This window comes from Salminus brasiliensis, chromosome 22 (genome assembly GCF_030463535.1).
Source record: "Salminus brasiliensis chromosome 22, fSalBra1.hap2, whole genome shotgun sequence".
Taxonomy (NCBI): domain Eukaryota; kingdom Metazoa; phylum Chordata; class Actinopteri; order Characiformes; family Bryconidae; genus Salminus; species Salminus brasiliensis.
Window position 1 is genome coordinate 1,288,971 of NC_132899.1, and position 20,623 is coordinate 1,309,593.

Here is a 20,623-nt window from a genome sequence, read left to right on the forward strand (position 1 = left end):
GGAGGAGCATTGCTGTGAGGATTTGATTGCATTCAGCAACAAGAATGTTAGTGAGGTCAGGATGTAGGATGATCATCACAGCTCCCCAACTGATCCCATCCAAAAGTGCTGGATCGACCATCATTCCAGAGAACACAGCTCTTCCACTGCTCCACAGCTCCTCAATGCTGGGGGGCTTCATACCCCTCTAGCCCACGCCTGGCATTATTAGGCAGCATGGAGCCAATAGGGTCATGATGTTGATCTGCTCCAGAGAGTCCTATTCTATTGGCAGTACTTCTTCTTCTCTACAGGGACTAGACAAGCTGTGTGTGTGAAGCGTGTGTGTAAAATCTCAAGTGTGTGTGTAAAACCTCAGAGGACACGTGTCGGCTCACTGGTTGCCTATGTGTACTGTATATAAGAGTGTATTAAATGATACGCTGGATATTAATATACTCATTAATGCTGCTGCCAGTATAGACTCCATATAGACTCTCCCTCTCAGTTTCACTTTCCTGCTCAGAAACAAGGCAAAACCGTGAACTATGAGGCCTTAAAGTTCAGCCCTAGCTTATAGGCTCCCACGTGGGCAGAATTCCGCAGAATTCCTAAACGAAAAACAGCAAAAATAACGAAATAAATAATAAACAGGAGCTGCTCTCAGTGAAGTGGCAATCAGGAACACCCACGCTACAGAGAGGCGAACCTCAGGTAGCATCAGACAAACCCGCACACAGGCAAGCAGCGAGGACCGGCATGGGACTTAGTTAACTCGGCTTGTTTACTGAGCACACACACACACACACACACACACACACACACACACACACACACACACACACACACACACACACACACACACACACACACACACAGCGCTAACGAAAGGAGTGAGTTCTAACCAGCGCAGCCCACACACACCAGCTGAGCTGTGCCACACACAGGCCTGGAGGGAGATCAGAGTGATTGCCAGGGTGAACGACTCTTCCTGGATGACTCAAAGATGACTCTGCACTTCAGAAACAGCCCTAAAATAAGAGCTGATGCTCTCTAGGTAGCGCAGGGTGAAGGAGGATGACTAAGCTAAGCTCTACTGCACCTTAAAAAGTTTTATGTTTCCTGTCATTTATTCTCTGGAAAATCATTAAAGTGACAAGAATACTGTGTTCATTCAGACGTGTAAACATTAATGATCTGATCTGAACAAATTATTATAAAACATTATAGACTGTAGCCATATTTATTTGAAGACTGTCTTCAAAGGGACTTAATAAACACATTCATGAAGAATATCTGTGTATTTATGAACTGGCTTCTGTTCCTGATACAATCTAATGAAGTTTAAAATACAAATATTCACACGCTATATGGACAAAAGTATTGGGACACCTGCTCATTCATTGTTTCTTCTAAGATCCTGCTTCTGTCTGAGTAACTGTCTCTGCTGTCCAGAGAAGAAGACTTTCTACTAGAGTTTGGAGGAGCATTGCAGTGAGGATTTGATTGCGTTGTTTGTGAGGTCACAGCTCTCCAACTGATCCCAGCCAAAAGTACTGGATGGAGCTCCACCACCATCATTCCAGAGAACACAGTTCTTCCACTGCTCCACAGATCCTCAATGCTGGGGGGCTTTATACCCCTCTAGTCCACACCTGGCATTAGGCAGCATTAATTAGGCAACATTAATGATCTGATTTGAACAAATTAGGATGGGAATTTAAACAAACAAACAAAAAATTATAGATAATTTAAATAAAAAAAACTTTTTATATAATACTGTAGTGCACAAAATGACCTTAGTTATGCTGATTTATCACTGCAATTTATTACAGCAACGAAAAATATGTAACATTTTGTGATTTTAAAGTATTATGACAGAAGAGCATCCCATGATGAGAAAGTAGAGTAGAAGTAAGTAAAACCTATAAGTTTTATAAGTATATAACCTATAAACCTTATAAGTATATAAAATATAAAGGTAATATATCATAGAAATATCATATTATCATTTTAAATATATCTGTTTTTCTGTATGTGTTTGAATGTATAATTTTGTGTTTTTTATGGTTTAGGAGGCGTGTTGGTTAGATTCAGTTGTAAAGGAGCTGTGTTGTTTATAATGTGTTAACCCTTTGTAGGTGAATGAAGGGCTTTATGAGAAGTGTTGGGAAAAGCTGTGAGTAATTAGAGAGTACACTGTGAGTACTGAGGGAGTACTGAGGGAGTACTATGTGAGTACTGAGGGAGTACTGAAGGAGTACTGAAGGAGTACTCTGTGAGTACTGAGGGAGTACTGAGGGAGTACTCTGAGTACTGAGAGAGTACTATGGGAGTACTGAGGGAGTACTGAGGGAGTACTCTGTGAGTACTGAGGGAGTACTGAGGGAGTACTCTGTGAGTACTGAGGAAGTACTGAGGGAGTACTCTGTGAGACAGAAAGTAAGCATACAGTTAACACGCACATGCTAGCGGACCACACCCTCAAATCGGAGGAGAGTGTTTTGGCTTGGAGTCCGGGTCAGCTGTGGTCTGCGTGTGAAGCTGGAGCTGGTACTGAGGGAGTACTCTGTGAGTACTGAGGGAGTACTCTGTGAGTACTGAGGGAGTACTGAGGGAGTACTATGTGAGTACTGAGGGAGAACTCTGTGAGTACTGAGGGAGTACTATGTGAGTACTGAGGGAGTACTATGTGAGTACTGAGGGAGAACTCTGTGAGTACTGAGGGAGTACTATGTAAGTACTGAGGGAGTACTGAGGGAGTACTATGGGAGTACTGAGGGAGTACTATGGGAGTACTGAGGGAGTACTATGGGAGTACTGAGGGAGTACTGAGGGAGTACTATATGAGTACTGAGGGAGGACTCTGTGAGTACTGAGGGAGTACTGAGGGAGTACTGAGAGACTACTATGTGAGTAATGAGGGAGTACTGAGAGAGTACTATGTGAGTACTGAGAGAGTACTCTGTGAGTACTGAGGGAGTACTGAGAGAGTACTATGTGAGTACTGAGGGAGTACTGAGAGAGTACTATGTGAGTACTGAGGGAGTACTCTGTGAGTACTGAGGGAGTACTCTGTGAGTACTGAGGGAGTACTGAGGGAGTACTCTGTGAGTACTGAGGGAGTACTGAGAGAGTACTATGTGAGTACTGAGGGAGTACTCTGAGTACTGAGGGAGTACTCTGTGAGTACTGAGGGAGTACTCTGTGAGTACTGAGGGAGTACTGAGGGAGTACTCTGTGAGTACTGAGGAAGTACTGAGGGAGTACTCTGTGAGTACTGAGAGAGTACTCTGTGAGACAGAAAGTAAACATACAGTTAACACGCACATGCTAGTGGACCACACCCTCAAATCGGAGGAGAGTGTTTTGGCTTGGAGTCCGGGTCAGCTGTGGTCTGCGTGTAAAGCTGGAGCTGGTACTGAGGGAGTACTCTGTGAGTACTGAGGGAGTACTGAGGGAGTACTATGTGAGTACTGAGGGAGTACTGAGGGAGTACTGAGGGAGTACTATGTAAGTACTGAGGGAGTACTGAGAGAGTACTATGGGAGTACTGAGGGAGTACTATGGGAGTACTGAGGGAGTACTATGGGAGTACTGAGGGAGTGCTAAGGGAGTACTGAGGGAGTACTGAGGGAGTACTATATGAGTACTGAGGGAGGACTCTGTGAGTACTATGTGAGTACTGAGGGAGTACTGAGCGAGTACTGAGCGAGTACTGAGCGAGTACTGAGGGAGTACTGAGGGAGTACTGAGGGAGTACTGAGGGAGTACTGAGGGAGTACTGAGGGAGTACTGAGGGAGTACTGAGGGAGGACTCTGTGAGTACTGAGGGAGTACTGAGAGAGTACTATGCGAGTACTGAGGGAGTACTCTGTGAGTACTGAGGGAGTACTGAGAGAGTACTATGTGAGTACTGAGGGAGTACTGAGGGAGTACTGAGGGAGTACTGAGGGAGTACTGAGGGAGTACTCTGTGAGTACTGAGGGAGTACTCTGTGAGTACTGAGGGAGTACTATGTGAGTACTGAGGGAGTACTATGTGAGTACTGAGGGAGTACTGAGAGAGTACTATGTGAGTACTAAGAGAGTACTCTGTGAGTACTGAGGGAGTACTGAGAGAGTACTCTGTGAGTACTGAGGGAGTACTGAGGGAGTACTCTGTGAGTACTGAGGGAGTACTGAGGGAGTACTCTGTGAGTACTGAGGGAGTACTGAGAGAGTACTATGTGAGTACTAAGAGAGTACTCTGTGAGTACTGAGGGAGTACTGAGGGAGTACTGAGGGAGTACTGAGGGAGTACTGAGGGAGTACTGAGAGAGTACTCTGTGAGACAGAAAGTAAACATACAGTTAACACGCACATGCTAGCGGACCACACCCTCAGATCGGAGGAGAGTGTTTTGGCTTGGAGTCCGGGTCAGCTGTGGTCTGCAGGTGAAGCTGGAGCCTCCTTCTCCCAGAATTCAGTTATGTGATAACTCCACAGCTGACCTGCCTGCAATCTGCTCCTGCTTCTCTCTGGGAGAATCAGACCAAATCTGTTAATATCCTGTTTATACGCCCATCAGTGAAATCCATCATTCTGCTCACTAGTACCTCTGTCATCATCATCAACAACGTCTACAGCTCTCTACACGTCAGCATAATGGGTTTGAATAAAGAGTGTTTTACACGTATGACAGTTTATTTAAACCTGGGCTTTTTAATCTAACAGGGCTTTTTCTGATTTTGTGACAAAATAGTAAAAAAAGAACCCCAGAAACAGCAGCAGGGTTGCCAGATAATTACTGTAAGATAGGGCAAGATAACCCTGCTGCCAGAAAACTACAGTTTTTAAGTGTGCTAGCGAGAACAAATCTGCCTGATGTTTTGCTGTATCTGACGATAGCCATCAGCCTGCTGGACCACCTCCTAAAGCCCCAGCTCCATACCTACTGCCATCTCCGAGCCAGGCTGTTCACGTCTGAAAATGAACATGCCACATGCTTACGCTAGCCTCGCTAGTGGTCCAGTCCCCAACCGATATAGGAATTAGGTAATCTACATTAGGTAGATCTGATTTACGCAGGAGGGATATTCTGCAATCTGAACGGCTAAGAGACACATAACATCTGACTTCCTTCTTAATCATTAGAACATCTCCAAAGTTCTCCTCATGGAGTCTAGTATTATTTAGATCTTCTCCTCAGATCAACACCTGGTTTGGTGGTAAATCAGGGCTTAATGATGGTAAATCAGGTGAGCTGCTGCTGCTGCTGCTGCTGCTGCTGCTGCTGATGGAGTTGAACACATCCTCCACTCTGTGCTGGCTGGACTGGGGGGCATCCAGGAGAACCCTGGAGGAACCGAGCTCTGTTCTTCAGACTAGCTCACCAACAAGCTCTCACTACTTTCTTTCTTCAGAATGAGAAGCTCTTGTTTCTCCTTTTTACTGGATTCATGTTCAGCTGCTTTATCTGTTCTGAGGAGATCTGGAGCTTCTGCTCTCAGAGGATGGTGTAAAGTGATGAAGTATCATCATTTCTGGGACATCATTTCTGGCCACACAAATTGTTTTACGTGTTTGGGAAAAAATTATGTTTGGGCTCAAAACTTTTTCTTTTATTTCCCATTTCTCCATAAGGTGAATCTGGCAGTTTTGTATTCTATTGAATTTCATGATGAACAGACCAATAGAAATGCTCCAACATGACTCCATTCCATTCTATTGAATGTTCTGCTGCTGTTTTGGAGATACAGGAGTTACTTTCCCCAGATGCAGATCACTGAGAGCGATGACTAGCAGGTTTATCAGAAACTACAACCTGATAAAAAGTATCTGCAGGTTTTAACCTAAAAACCAAACTGCTTTTGGGAGACGATGGAGAAACTGTTTCAACACCTAGTCACAAGCTGAGCTGCATTAAAGCAGGAAATTGATACTGGAGGCATCTGGTATGTCAGGAAGCAATTAGCAGACTTGATTAGTGAGATTGTTTGCTTGTCACTAAGGAATGGTGAACAGACTGTAGAGATTGAGGTTTGGGGGGTGGGGGGTGGGGATGCTGGGATATGCAGTGAGAAAGTGATGAGGAAGGAGAGTTTGTGGCTGAGATCAATTACGATCAAAACAGCCTCCGCAATTACAGATCAGCCCCAGCGTCCCAAAACTATCGCTGTGCTCCAGCGATCCTGAGACACTGAGAGAGAGCAGAGACGCAGCTCTGACTGATACTCGCTCTACCAACAATCACCAACCCTCAGCTGTAACACACCCAGTTCAGTCCTGCAGGTCTGATACTAAGTGGACAGGTAGGGACAGGTGTGTTAAACTGCGGGGAAAACTGAACTCTGCTATGTCTGACCTCCCCGAGTTCATCTACCCTGCAGAGCTCAGCCTTACTGGCCACTTTATTAGAAACACCTACCTTATGCTTCCACTCGCTGGCCACTTTATTAGAAACATTACCTTGTGCTTCTTCGCTGGCCACTTTATCAGAAACACCTTCCATGTGCTTCTGCGCACAGACTCAGTTCTTCTTCACTATTTATTTTGTGCACAATCACCAGCTGTAGAAGAGAACTGAGAACCTGCCACTGACTGAGAACCTGCCACTGATGAGAATCTGCCTGCCACTGACTGAGAACCTGCCACTGACTGAGGTCTTCTTCTCACACATAGGACAAAGGCAGCTTGGTGCTGTCCCCTCAGGGGTCACAGAGTCCACATGTACATTATCCTGTCCTGCTGAGAGCCGTGCATCTTCACTGATGAGCTTTCAGCCTTCGGAAAGAAGGGAAGCTCGTTAGTGAAAGGAGGTGATGGGGAATGAGCTCGGAGCTCGGAGCGAATGCCAAACGCTCGGAGGCTCCATTGATCAGGTTTGGTTCTTTAATCTGCTCACGGGAGCGGCTCATAGTGTGAATCTCTCATACTTACAGACCTCCAGATGTACTGTACGGCAGCCTGCCTGACAGATCGTCCACTACACTCCGCAATTGTTGTGCTCTGCTGCCAGACCCCATGCTGGCTCAACAGAGGGAGGAGGAATGCTGTTGTAAACATCTTCTAATCAAGCCTGGAGTTACAGACTTTCAGAGCCCGTCCAATCAAAGCTCATTACATATTTGTGTTTGCAGCAAACACTGCAGCGATCAGAGCACAGTAACTTCATCCAGCTTGCTTTCCTGGCCTACAGACACTCCAGTAAGTAACATCACATGCCCTCAACAGCCACTTTACCAGCTGAGAGAGGAAGGAGGGTCTGTGGTCAGAAACTGACCAACCGTCTCTTATAAAGGGCTAATCTTTACTGGGGTGCCAAACACTACAAGTCTGACCAGTGAATATGTCTGATCAGCCTGAAATCTGCATACTCCGTTCATACTGCAGACCCACATCAGATACTCAAGCACAGGGTAGGTGTTTCTAATAAAGTGGCCAGTGAGTGGAAGCACAGGGTAGGTGTTTCTAATGAAGTGACCAGCAAGTGGAAGCACACGGTAGGGGTTTCTAATAAAGTGGCCAGTAAGTGGAAGCACAAGGTAGGTGTTTCTAATAAAGTGGCCAGTGAGTGGAAGCACAGGGTAGGTGTTTCTAATAAAGTGGCCAGTGAGTGGAAGCACAGGGTAGGTGTTTCTAATAAAGTGGCCAGCAAGTGGAAGCACAAGGTAGGGGTTTCTAATAAAGTGGCCAGCGAGTGGAAGCACAAGGTAGGGGTTTCTAATAAAGTGGCCACTGAGTGGAAGCAAAAGGTAGGTGTTTCTAATAAAGTGGCCAGTGAGTGGAAGCACAAGGTCAGTGTTTCTAATAAAGTGTCCAGTGAGTGGAAGCACAAGGTCAGTGTTTCTAATAAAGTGGCCAGTGAGTGGAGGCACAAGGTAGGTGTTTCTAATAAAGTGGCCAGCGAGTAGAAGCAAAAGGTAGGTGTTTCTAATAAAGTGGCCACCGAGTGGAAGCACAAGGTAGGTGTTTCTAATAAAGTGGCCATTAAGTGGAAGCACAAGGTAGGTGTTTCTAATAAAGTGGCCAGTGAGTGGAAGCACAAGGTAGGTGTTTCTAATAAAGTGGCCAGTGAGTGGAAGCACAAGGTAGGTGTTTCTAATAAAGTGGCCACCGAGTGGAAGCACAAGGTAGGTGTTTCTAATAAAGTGGCCACCGAGTGGAAGCACAAGGTAGGTGTTTCTAATAAAGTGGCCAGTGAGTGGAAGCACAAGGTAGGTGTTTCTAATAAAGTGGCCACCGAGTGGAAGCACAAGGTAGGTGTTTCTAATAAAGTGGCCAGTGAGTGGAAGCACAAGGTCAGTGTTTCTAATAAAGTGGCCAGTGAGTGGAAGCACAAGGTAGGTGTTTCTAATAAAGTGGCCACCGAGTGGAAGCACAAGGTAGGTGTTTCTAATAAAGTGGCCAGTGAGTGGAAGCACAAGGTAGGTGTTTCTAATAAAGTGGCCACCGAGTGGAAGCACAAGGTAGGTGTTTCTAATAAAGTGGCCACCGAGTGGAAGCACAAGGTAGGTGTTTCTAATAAAGTGGCCAGTGAGTGGAAGCACAAGGTAGGTGTTTCTAATAAAGTGGCCACCGAGTGGAAGCACAAGGTAGGTGTTTCTAATAAAGTGGCCAGTGAGTGGAAGCACAAGGTAGGTGTTTCTAATAAAGTGGCCAGTGAGTGGAAGCACAAGGTAGGTTTTCTTGGTTGTGATTTTTGCTGATATTGAAAAGAATCTTTATGTTTGACAAATTGTAATTATAACGTATGGTGTGTGAGTGTGTGTGTGTGTGTGTGTGTGTGTGTGTGTGTGTGTGGGAGTGTGTTTACTCACGACCACAGGGAGCTCCGGCCTTGGGTAATGACCCCAGTGAATTTAGTCAGTCTCCTAGCGTCCACCTCAAACCACTGTAGGGGGTCATTCCTGCCTGCACACCAGCCACCATCATACAGGTCATCCTCATACAGACCAGCCTGGAGACAGCACACACACACACACACACACACACCTTTCAGACCACAAGTGTCACTTACACTATATGGACAAAAGTATTGGGACACCAATGTGTTTTTTTTTTGGAAATCAAGGCTATTAAAGAGCTGATCCTGCTTCTGTTGGAGTAACTGTCTCTACTGTCCAGAGAAGAAGACTTTCTACTAGATTCTGGAGGAGGAGCATTGCTGTGAGGATTTGATTGCATTCACTACCCCCCTCATCCCAAAAGTACTGGATGGAGCTCCTCCACCATCATTCCAGAGAACACAGTTCCTCCACTGCTCCACAGCTCCTCAATGCTGGGGGGCTTTATACCCCTCTAGCCCACGCCTGGCATTATTAGGCAGCATGGAGCCAATAGGGTCATGATGTTGATCTGCTCCAGAGAGTCCTATTCTGTTGGCAGTACTTCTTCTCTACAGGGACTAGACAAGCTGTGTGTGCATTTGCACATCTGTTTCAGCAATGGGTGCAACTTAAAGCAGCTGAATGCATTCATTAGGAGGGGTGTCCACAAACATTTGGACATACAGAGTAAGGGTAAGTACAAATATAACAGGGTTAAATCTGTGGAATCTGCTGGAAGTCTTTAAGTTAAAGCTTCAGGCTGTTTACCTACACCTTTTTTAGTCAAGTTTATTAGTTTGTTTTAATAACTAAGTTTAAAGTTTAATAACATTTACTAATGTATTTATTTGATGAGTACTGCTGCTGCTGCTGCTGCTGCTTTAATACTGGAAGCTTTACTGGTGGACTGTATGGGCCTACTTAAAGACCTGAAACCCAGCCCTATTCGAGCGCTGTCACTGATGGACATCTGTTTTCCACGTCTGCACTTTTATCCCTCTATAGTTTGTAGTTCCTCAGTTCAGGGCACCGGCCAAATCCCCCTACGAACCGCTCCGAGAGCACTCGGCCTGAGGGCCTGAGGGCCCGCTGCAAGCTCACCAGCTACAACAACAAAGGCATTTGTTTGTCCGGTTGTTCGGAAGAGGATGCAGCATCAAATACAGATAGTGTGGAAGTCATTAAGCTCCGGCCCCAGAGAAGAAGGCTCGGGTCGAGCTGCTTTCACAGGAAATACCAGTAGTTTACGGACGCCAGGCCTTTTTATTAGCCCCGCGGTTTGATTATTATGGCTAGACTGCTGTTTTATCTGTGTGGCCGAGACTCAAGAACACCAATGATTACTCCAACGATGCTAATGCTTTCTTTAACAGTCTGCTCAGTTCTAGATAAAACCAGATCTGTGTGAGATACAACCTCCACAGTACACTCATCAGATCCAAGACTCGATTACACTGAAATGCCCAACAGGTTCTGGGTAATAAGTATTTAGACTATCCTGAAACTCCCTAAATTCTAGATATTAATCTGACAAAGGGAGCAGTATAGTTCTACTGGGAGGATAATCAATAACAGTACGAGTTTAAGTGTAAAGCTACATTTATATACAGTGTAAAAAATATAAATGTGAGACCATGGTAAAACCACAGTAAGAATCACTGCTTTCTTTTACAGCCCAGTTTTGTTTTAGGTCACTGGTTTAGGTGCAGTGTCTTCAATCACAACAAACTGATGCAATTTCAAATAAAATCTGTAAAAGTAAAAGCAAGCAGAAATACATAAAAAATAGATTAAAAGTAAACGCTAGTAAATAAAAACACAAAATAAAAGGCATTAGAATTAGCAGTAATAGTACATTTAGTAAGTTAGTTAGTAAAAGTAGTAGTAGTAATCACTAAATACATTTAAAGTCAAGTTAAAAAAGTAAACATTTTTGTTCATTTAACTTATTTAAGGCATTTAGCAGGTGCTGTTATCCAGATCGACTTACAAAAGTGCTGGTTTAAATGAGTAAAAATATACTAAAAATAAAACTAATTCATTTTAAGTTTGCAAAACAAATAAAAGGGTTTTAGTAAGAAAAGCTGATTGACTATGTTTGTACTGAGCAAATCAAAAAAGTCAAAAAAGCAGTTATAATTGTAATTAAGTCAGGCTCTCTGGTATTCTACTAACTGTAAATTATTGTAAACTCTCAGAACTCACAAATCACAGTAGCCAAATAAATGTGATGTGGAGTAAAAAAAAAAACATAATTTCCAGTTTGTAAGACAGCAATATCTAACAGAACATATTCGATTGTGAAAGAAGTAAATAAATAAATATATAAATAAACAGTATTGAATTTCGAGATGCATGAACTCCTTGTTGGTGTGGAGTGCTATATCAGCGTGTGGATAGCTCCCTAAATATAGCTTCTGGAGGTGTTGGTAGGTATAACCTGAAGCTGTTGTTGGTAGGTATAACCACAGTGTTTGTGAGTAGAGGAGATGTTTCATCAGTTAATGTAAAGAAGTGATTGTTGAAAAAGGGAAAATGTTGAGTGTAACGTACACACAGTCCTGACCTCAGGCTTTTATTGACTTCAGGTCCTTTTAGATGACACTGCGCTCATCCTGCTCTGCCCTGCCTGTGTCTGCAGAAAGCCGGCAGGGCAGAGAGTTCACTCAGGACTCCTCTTCAGATGAAATGAGGTCAGGGCCAGCGGTGGACATTTGGAGACATGTGGCGTTTCTAATCATTTCTCCTCTGTTCTAATTCAGACTTCTGGTGTTCTCTTGGAGGAAGGGATGGAAATACACTTTGCGCAGCCGGATAAGAGGAAGGAGTCGTGGCTGAGTTTGAGATGCGCTGTGCCAGAGAGCTCAGAGACGAGAGAGGCCAACTGTACTGTCAGAGCGGGAGAGATCTCACACTCAGCAGTTTAGCAGCTCATCACTGACTAATGAAGATCTTCATGAGCTCAGTTACAAACTCAAATATGACCCCTAGCATGTGCTTCCACTCACTGGCCACTTTATTAGAAACACCTACCATGTACTTCCACTAACTGGCCACTTTATTAGAAACACCTACCTTGTGCTTCCGCTTATTGGCCATTTTATTAGAAACACCTACCTTGTGCTTCCACTCACTGGCCACTTTATTAGAAACACCTACCTTGTGCTTCCACTTACTGGCCACTTTATTAGAAACACCTATCTTGTGCTTCCGCTTATTGGCCACTTTATTAGAAACACCTACCTTGTGCTTCCACTCACTGGCCACTTTATTAGAAACACCTACCTTGTGCTTCCACTTACTGGCCACTTTATTAGAAACACCTATCTTGTGCTTCCACTCACTGGCCACTTTATTAGAAACCCCTACCTCGTGCTTCCACTTAATGGCCACTTTAGAAACACCTATCAGACTGTAGCTCATCTGAGAGGGAAGTTCATTTGCAAACTGAGGGTTTCTACAGTCCTGTGTGGGAATCATTCCTGTGAGCTCACCTGGATATTGAGTCGACCTCTGTGGGCACCCAGACCATAACGCTGCATTGTGGAGGCGTGAAGCTGGAAGTCATCAATTTTCAGCGTCTCCAAACCCAGTGGAGGACATTCTGAAAGACCCAAACAAAAACAAGCCGCCCATGAGCTTCATCTGGCACTGCTGTACACCTTCCAGCACCTGCTTTACAGAGCCCTGTTTTATGGCGGTGGTTCACTGTAAAGAAACACGCCAACAATAATTCATAATACCGGACGACGGAACCGACCAGTGAACCTACTCGTGTCTTCAGAGGTTCTTATGGAATGTTGATGATGGGAAAATAGTGGCAGATCTGAACTAAAAGCTTTCATTGGTCACAATTCTGCTGCAGAAGACCCTGCATGTATCTCTCCACCATGACTGGACAAAAATGTATAGTAATAATATGGTAACTTAACACTGGAGGCATCAGGCAGTGTCTTCATAACCATTAGGTGGAAGAACTTTGTGAGGAGCTTTTACAGGTTCCATTTACCACCCTGAGTACATTTCTCTAGAACAGAGCATTTCACACCAAACCCCCAAACCCCCAAACCTCCACTCCGAATGAGTCTGTTAACCATGACTCTGTATCCCTATTGGTCATTTTCTGACCCAAGGCCAGCTGATGTCCAGAAATTATTTGGGCAGTGAGCAAGACAAAGACCACAGTCCAGGAAAAAGTCCCTCAGAGCTGGAGAAGTCCACTGTTGGGCTCGGGTATACTGGTGGTGTGCTTGGCAGTAGTAATGATAATGCTGAAGCAGTCCCATCAGGTCAACATGAACAAGGTGGAGCTCAAAAGCTTTAATAAAGTGGCAACAGTAAATGTGTAATAAATGGAACTGATTGGCAGAATGGATCTACTGATCAATACTGCAGACACAAAACAAGTAGAGTTAATCATAATACCAGCTATAATGTCAATAATTCAGTTATGTGTTATGTGTCTAACCAATCACATTATTCTAACTGTAAATTTAAATATTCATAAATGGTCACAGATACATTTGGCATCCAGAAACCAAAAGCCCTGGAAAATCATCCACAGTCATTTGCCAGACCCGTAGGTCAGCTGTCCGTCAAATTGACTTAGGCCTTGTTATTGACGGCTGGCATTTGAAGGGCTTGACAGGCGCAGCTGTGCATGCCTGCTGGCCGGCTCCATCCTGCGCTACCGTTCTCCATCAGCTGGAGACGACTTTCTTAGACAGAATCTGTCCAAGTGTTCTCTAACAGTAGTCAAGTCAAACTGAACGGACTTGTGGACTGTTGATGTAATCCTGAAGATGTTTTGGCCTTCCGCTGAAGAAGTGCAGCCATTAACCCCACATTTACATTCTCCATACAGTAAAATCCCAATATGCAAATCAAACAGCACATCTTAAGTATTCAGGTTAAATCAATCAAGGCATGGATCGGCAAAGTCTTCAGAGACTGTTCAAGTGTAGTTTTACAGAGCCCTGTCTCACAAGCCTTCAACCATCCAGTCAGATTATACAGGAGGTATCACTTGGTATTCAGATTATTCGGGAAAAGGAACATTTCCTAATGTCAAATTAATCGGAATAATATTATTTTGTCCTTAAAAAAAATCAATCAATTATTCAACCAATTTACCCCCGGTTAACATCATTACTTGCACTGTATCTCTTCTCCTTTGTGCATATTTTGTCAATAAATAAATATGGTACTTTTTTACATGTTTTGGAACTTTTCCAAGTTATGGACCAAAGTTTCCTCAACTCTGTCGACTGTTTCTTCAATTTGTCAGAAAAAATAAAAGGCTGATTGCTGGATTGACTGCTGAAAAAAAAACTACTAGCTCTACGTTGGCAGCTTCCTCATTCTTTGAGTTGGAGATGATGGAGTCTTCTCTTTGTGGATGCTATTACCTGGCACTCCCACCTGCTCGGATTCATGGTGCTAAAGGAGGCACGTTAAAGGCTTGGGAAAATGTAGGCAAGAGGTTTGCCGAATTGCTTTGAACCTCAGTACTGTTTTTATTTACTGCTTTTATGATGAACTGGCCATAAGGAGTGTATGCCATGGGGCAGGGGTTACGGATAGGTAAGCTACCACCCATTTCCTTATATGACTTTATGATGCATATCTTGTTGATGTTTTTTTTTGTCTAAACTGAAAAAATAAAGTGTTGATCACAGTAAATGCTGGGAGATGAATATTTACTATGCGCTACACAGCACTGACAATGCAGGAACATCTGTTTCATGCACTCGCAGGACACTGGAGAGAGCAGTGCCATAATAGAACACTCTCCCAGTCATGCAGCTCCCAAGGTACCAAAACAGACTGCTCATAAGTGTCTGAGCTGTATTCATGGTGGAAGCCGAGGTAGAGGAGAGATCGGGGACTGAGCATTAGTGGTAGCAACAAAGTTTCAGAACTAGAACAAAGAACAGGACAAAGCAAAGAACCAGGACATGATGAACACAGCAGCGGTGTCACGGTTTGCTACGAGACAGAGGCGGACGTACTCGCAGGATAATGTTTTGCTCCAAGAATAATACAAGAAAACAGAAACCAAGCAAGCACAACATTTAGCCAAAATAAACACCAAAATCCCTTAAAAAGGCAAAATCAACAAACCGTGAACCGGCACAGGAACATTTGCACATCAACATGCACAAGACCAGACCAGGGACGACTGAAACAAAGGGGTACTTACACAGACACTAACAAGAGACTCACAAGGAACACCTGGGACTAACAAGGGGGCGTGGCTACAAAGGAGACACAGGTGGGAACACTAATGGACAGGCGTGGCTAGGGCAGACAAGACACAAAACCAAACAAAGGCAGACGTAACAACAGAGGCAGGCATGACAGGTGGGGACAAGGACAACGACAGGCAGGGTGGGGAAAGGTTATATTTCTACCTTTTCATAAACAAAATCGATTTTTAAATGGAAAAAATAATGATGCAAAAATCCTGGAGTCAGGACAGTGTAAATGGAGGCAATGGAACAAAACTAACTGGAATGGAATATGGTCCAGTTACACTCCCTAACTAAAGGAATGGACTATGTACCACCACAAGCACAGTGGCAAGCAAGGTACCTAGGTACTCTTTTTTTTTTTTGGAGAGTATGTGAACCAAAAACTTCAACAAGAAGAACATGAAGGTGGAAACACAACTGATCAGATGGTCAGAAGAGATGAAAGAGGGTGGAGTCACTGTTACTTAATGAACTTTCTAACAACAAATGATAAACATGTGTTTAAATAAACCAGCTGTCCCGGAGTTCTCCTGAGAGTCCTAGCATGTAGGTCTGGAAATTCAGCTAATTCATCCTGCTGTTTTGCAGTGATCATGTAGGGACCCTCAAAAGTCTTGAAAAAGAAGCACTGACAAATCATTACAGCCAAACTGGAACAAAACTCTGGAGAGGTCAAAGGCAATTTTACTGCACCTGTGGAGCAGTCCCGGAAAACTACCGAACTGATGAAGACATGGCTGACCGAGACTGTTATGCTGGAGAAGTTGATGTCCTTCTTGGACGAGTGGTGCCTTTTTTGTCGAACCAAGAGTCAGAAACTCTTGGAACATGAATGTGGAAACAGAAATGACAAGGTAGCCTTAGAGAGGAGAAATAGGAGGAGACTGGAGAGGATGTAGTCAAGCCTCCTGAACTGACGTGACTTTCTTACAAGAAAAGCCAAACGTGCTGAAATAAACCAACCGTCCCCGTTTTCCTGTCCGAGCCCCGGCATGTCGAGCTGGAAATTCTGCCTGTGCTGTTTTGCAATGATCATTTAGGGACCATAATCTTCCTGATGCCTTTATTTTGTAAAACCATTATAAAGGACCATTGGAGCCAAACCGGAGCATCCTGACAGTCTCCCCACAGCTAGGCAAGCTCAGGGTTTAAAAAGCGGAGTGGAGAGGGACGAGTGCTTTGTGGAAATCTGGAGAGGTCAAAGGCAATTTTACAGCACCTGTGGAGCAGTCCCGGAAAACTACCGAACTGTTAAAGACATGGCTGACCAAGACTGTTATACGCTTGAGATGTCAATGGCCTACTTGGACAAGCACATGTGAAAGTGTGACATCCAACAGAAGGTTCTTGGAGAGAATGGGACTCATTCCAGGGCCTGCCCGTTTTTACAGCTGAGAGAAAACACTGAAGCATGAGCTCAGAAGAGCAGAATGAAGTAAATAAAGCTGTAAAAGACCTGACCGCCTCTCCCTGACCGCCTCTCCCTGACTGCTTAATTGTGGGCCGCTGGGACTACGGAATAGCATGGTTTGCATTGGCTTGGACAAAAAGTCACACTGACCCCCTGTGATTTCAGCAAGACAAGCCCTAGGAGAAGAAGAAGAATGTGGCTTTCCTTTCCACACAGGAAACCCTGAGTTGAGAGCTGCAGCCCTGAGACAGATTTGTCAGCACGTATTTGAAGCTCAACAGCTCTCTCTTAACGCTGCGCCGCCTGGAATCCAGCTCTAGCCCTAGCGAAAGGGGTTCAAAGCAAGCATTTCCTCCGATCATGCATGCAACCATGTGTGCACCCATGCGTGTGTTTCTGCATGGACACTCAAGATGCTGACCACATGGCCTTCATTACCTGCTATGGACATGGCCAGAACACAGAGCTCAGAGCAGATGCTGAAGTGTTGTCTCCAAAAAAACGATCTGTGAGGGGATAATAGCACTCCTGAGCCGTACAGTGTCGTGCTCTGAGGGTAAACCTCCACAGTAAAGGGATTCCCTGCCAAGAGGCTGCATGACATTCACTTCAGAGGCCAATGTGAATAGCTCCTGCTATTCAGTGCAGTACACACAGCTGCTCCTGTGTACAGTTCATGCAAAATGTACAGTACTGCGCAAAAGCGCTGGCTGGGGGCGTCCAGATCTCACCTACTTTCTTTAAAATGGAAACTTCTTGTTCTTTTTTACTGAATTTATGTTTATCTGCATCTGTTCTGATGAGATCTGGAGCTTCTATGGGAAATATTATACTAAATACATAAATATATATTATAATATCTATTAAAATTATTATATAATATAATATATAATTTCAATAAAAAAACTGTAAAATATGCAGTATGAAAATGCAATTTAACCACATGTGAACTGTTGGAGTACATGTTTAAAATCGCAAGATGCACGTAATTCATACTGAATAGGATACTAACCGTGTGACTGCTACAAACTCGGGCCCTAATAAAGTCTCAGGTCACTGCACCTGAAGTAGATCACTGTGAACGCATGTTGGTGAATGAGGTTATTTTTCTTCTTTCTGAAGTTGGAACATGACCAGGTTTCCTGAGCGACTTGAGTTTGAAGTCTGAACTCAGTCTGTTACAGTGGAACCCTGTTTTCCTCCACCCCAGTGAAAGAACACACATTCCAGACATCTCAGGCAATCTGCTGAGCCTCAGGCCTTCTAACAGAGTGATTCACTCAGGAGAAGATGAAGTAGAAGGAGCTGCAGAGTTCACCTCCTGCTTGTCTGATCAATCACTTCACCTTCTTCTGAAACTCCTAATTTCCTCTTTCACCAACTGTACTGTAGCGAAGAGTTCAACAGAGTGATAGAGGTAAACAGAGTGATACAGAATTATACAGAGTTAAACAGAGTAATGCAGAGTGATACATAGGTAAACAGAGTGATACAGAGGTAAACAGAGTGATGCAGAGTGATACAGAGGTAAACAGAGTGATACAGAGGGATACAGAGGTAAACAGTGATGCAGAGGGATACAGAGGTAAACAGAGTGATGCAGAGTGATACAGAGGTAAACAGAGTGATGCAGAGTGATACATAGGTAAACAGAGTGATACAGAGGTAAACAGAGTGATGCAGAGTGATACAGACGTAAACAGAGTGATAGAGGTAAACAGAGTGATGCAGAGGGATACAGAGGTAAACAGAGTGATATAGAGGTAAACAGAGTGATGCAAAGTGATGCAGAGTGATACAGAGGTAAACAGTGATACAGAGGTAAACAGAGTGATACAGAGGTAAACAGAGTGATGCAGAGGGATACAGAGGTAAACAGAGTGATGCAGAGGGATACAGGGGTAAACAGAGTGATGCATAGTGATACAGAGGTAAACAGAGTGATGCAGAGGGATACAGAGGTAAACGGAGTGATGCAAAGTGATAGAGGTAAACAAAGTGATACAGAGGTAAACAGAGTGATGCAGAGGGATACAGAGGTAAACAGAGTGATGCAGAGGGATACAGAGGTAAACAGAGTGATGCATACTGATACAGAGGTAAACAGAGTGATGCAGAGGGATACAGAGTGATGCAGAGGGATACAGAGGTAAACAGAGTGATGCAGAGGGATACAGAGGTAAACAGAGTGATGCAGAGGGATACAGAGGTAAACAGAGTGATACAGAGGTAAACAGAGTGATGCAGAGGGATACAGAGTGATGCATAGTGATACAGAGGTAAACAGAGTGATGCAGAGGGATACAGAGGTAAACAGAGTGATACAGAGGTAAACAGAGTGATACAGAGTGTACACTCGTCTTCAGGTAAAGTAGAGTAGATGAGCTCTATGAGAGCAGAGCCGCTGATCTACAGAATGAAGGAAATGAAAGAGGCTGTGACTAAACTGTGAGCTCAGGACCATCTGCGCTTCCCATAACGTTACACACAGAAATCCCACAACACAGAGCCTGCGAGCTCCCTCCACCCGCTGCGACAGGGAGGAATCAGGAGTGTGTAAGTGCTGACTGAAGTCCTCAGAGAGCTGTGGAGAATCTGCTGCTGTTACATGACTTCAGCCAACTCACCCCGTCCACACGTATCTCCGTGTTTCAGCCTCCTGTCCATACAGCGTTTTAGGAGACTGAAAATGTTTTTGAGGACATTCTCCAGGGTGGAGGTTCTAAAACACTTCTCAGGGTGAAGGTTTTTGAGGACACTCTCCAGGGTAGAGGTTCTTAAGAATGCTCTTTGTTTTAGGAAACAGTGCTTAGGGCAGAGGTTTTAGAATATTCTCTCCAGGGTGGAAATTTTAAAAACACTCTTCAGGGTGGAGAATTTAAAAAACACCCTATACGGTGGAGGTTCTAGAAGACGTTCCTCAGGGTAGAAGCAACCACAAGGTTTAAAGAGTTTTTGAAAACACTCTTCAGGATGGATGTTTTGGAAACACTTTTCAGGGTAGTGGTTCCTTAGAATGCTCTCTAGGGTGGAGGTTTTAGAAAATGCTCTTCAAGGTGGACAATTTAAAAAACACTCTCCCGGGTGAATGATTTAAAAATGTTCTCTAGGGTGGAGGTTTTAGAAAATGCTCTTAATGGTGGAAGTTTTGGAAAACATTCCTTAGGGTAGAAGTTTTGGCAACCACAAGGTTTAAAGGGTTTTTGAAAACAGTCTCTAGGGTGGATGTTTTGGAAACACTTTTCAGGATGGAGGTTTTAGAAAACATTCTCCAGGGTGGAGGCTTTTAAACATGGTCTTCAGGGTGGAGGTTTATGAGAAATCTGTTATCAGTGTTTTTGAGCAGGCTTTTTGAAGACGCTGGCGATCCTGATGTTAACTTGTGTGCAGTTGTTGACTGCAAGTGTCCTTTCTGTTTCAGCACACTGAGACAGAACGTCCTGCTTCACATTTGGAGATGAGAAGTGTGTGGATGATCAGCATCACCATGGCAACATCACTACATGAAGGCCAGGTGTAAACACCCAGGACTCAGTGTGTGCCTTGTTTTTCGGGTGGTTACTATGATGTTTCAGGTGGTTTCTTTTGCAGTTGATATGGTATTACAGGTGTTGATGGGAAGTTACTGCATAAGTGACATGGATGTTGCTAAGATGTTTCTTAGTTGTTGCTATGGTTCCACCGTGTTGGGGAACCCTCATCCATCATTGGAACTGCTAATGAACTCTTGGAGCTGGACCACATTGGTGAGAAAACGTGACATTACTATTAAGCAGGAAAGTAAAATTGGACCCTACCTGTTCACACTGGAGAGTCTATTCAGATCAAACTAGATCAGATACTATGTGGATATCAAACGCAGGTCAATTCAAGGTGTAACCAGCCTATATGTGTCGGGTTGGGTTATGGAGACCTACTGTTTGTACATGTTTGAAATATTTGTTGTTAGAACAGATGCTTTCATCTTGGTGCTGCATTTATGTCTGTTTTGCCTCGTTAATGCTGCTTCCTGAGGAATTGACAATTGTGATATTGCCCCCTGCTGGGCTGGTTTTAGTTATGGTTTTTGTGTTCTCGTGTGGATGAAGAGAGATCTTCAGAAATGCTGGTAGAGATGGATGGAAAAACCTGACACATGATTTTTCTGGACACATGCGAACAGGGATTAAA

The 20,623-nt window shown here is 44.0% G+C and overlaps 1 protein-coding gene across 1 annotated transcript in view; it reads right to left on the bottom strand.

Annotated features, from left to right (window-relative positions):
• cpxm2 (carboxypeptidase X (M14 family), member 2) overlaps window positions 1-20,623 on the bottom strand; it is a 59,631-nt gene that overhangs the window by 19,671 nt on the left and 19,337 nt on the right. Inside the window, exons 3-4 of the mRNA XM_072667902.1 lie at window positions 12,283-12,392; window positions 8,780-8,919 (exon numbers count right to left, since the gene is read on the bottom strand). Of these exons, the coding sequence (XP_072524003.1) occupies window positions 8,780-8,919; window positions 12,283-12,392 (250 nt within the window). The remainder of the gene's footprint in view (window positions 1-8,779; window positions 8,920-12,282; window positions 12,393-20,623) is intronic.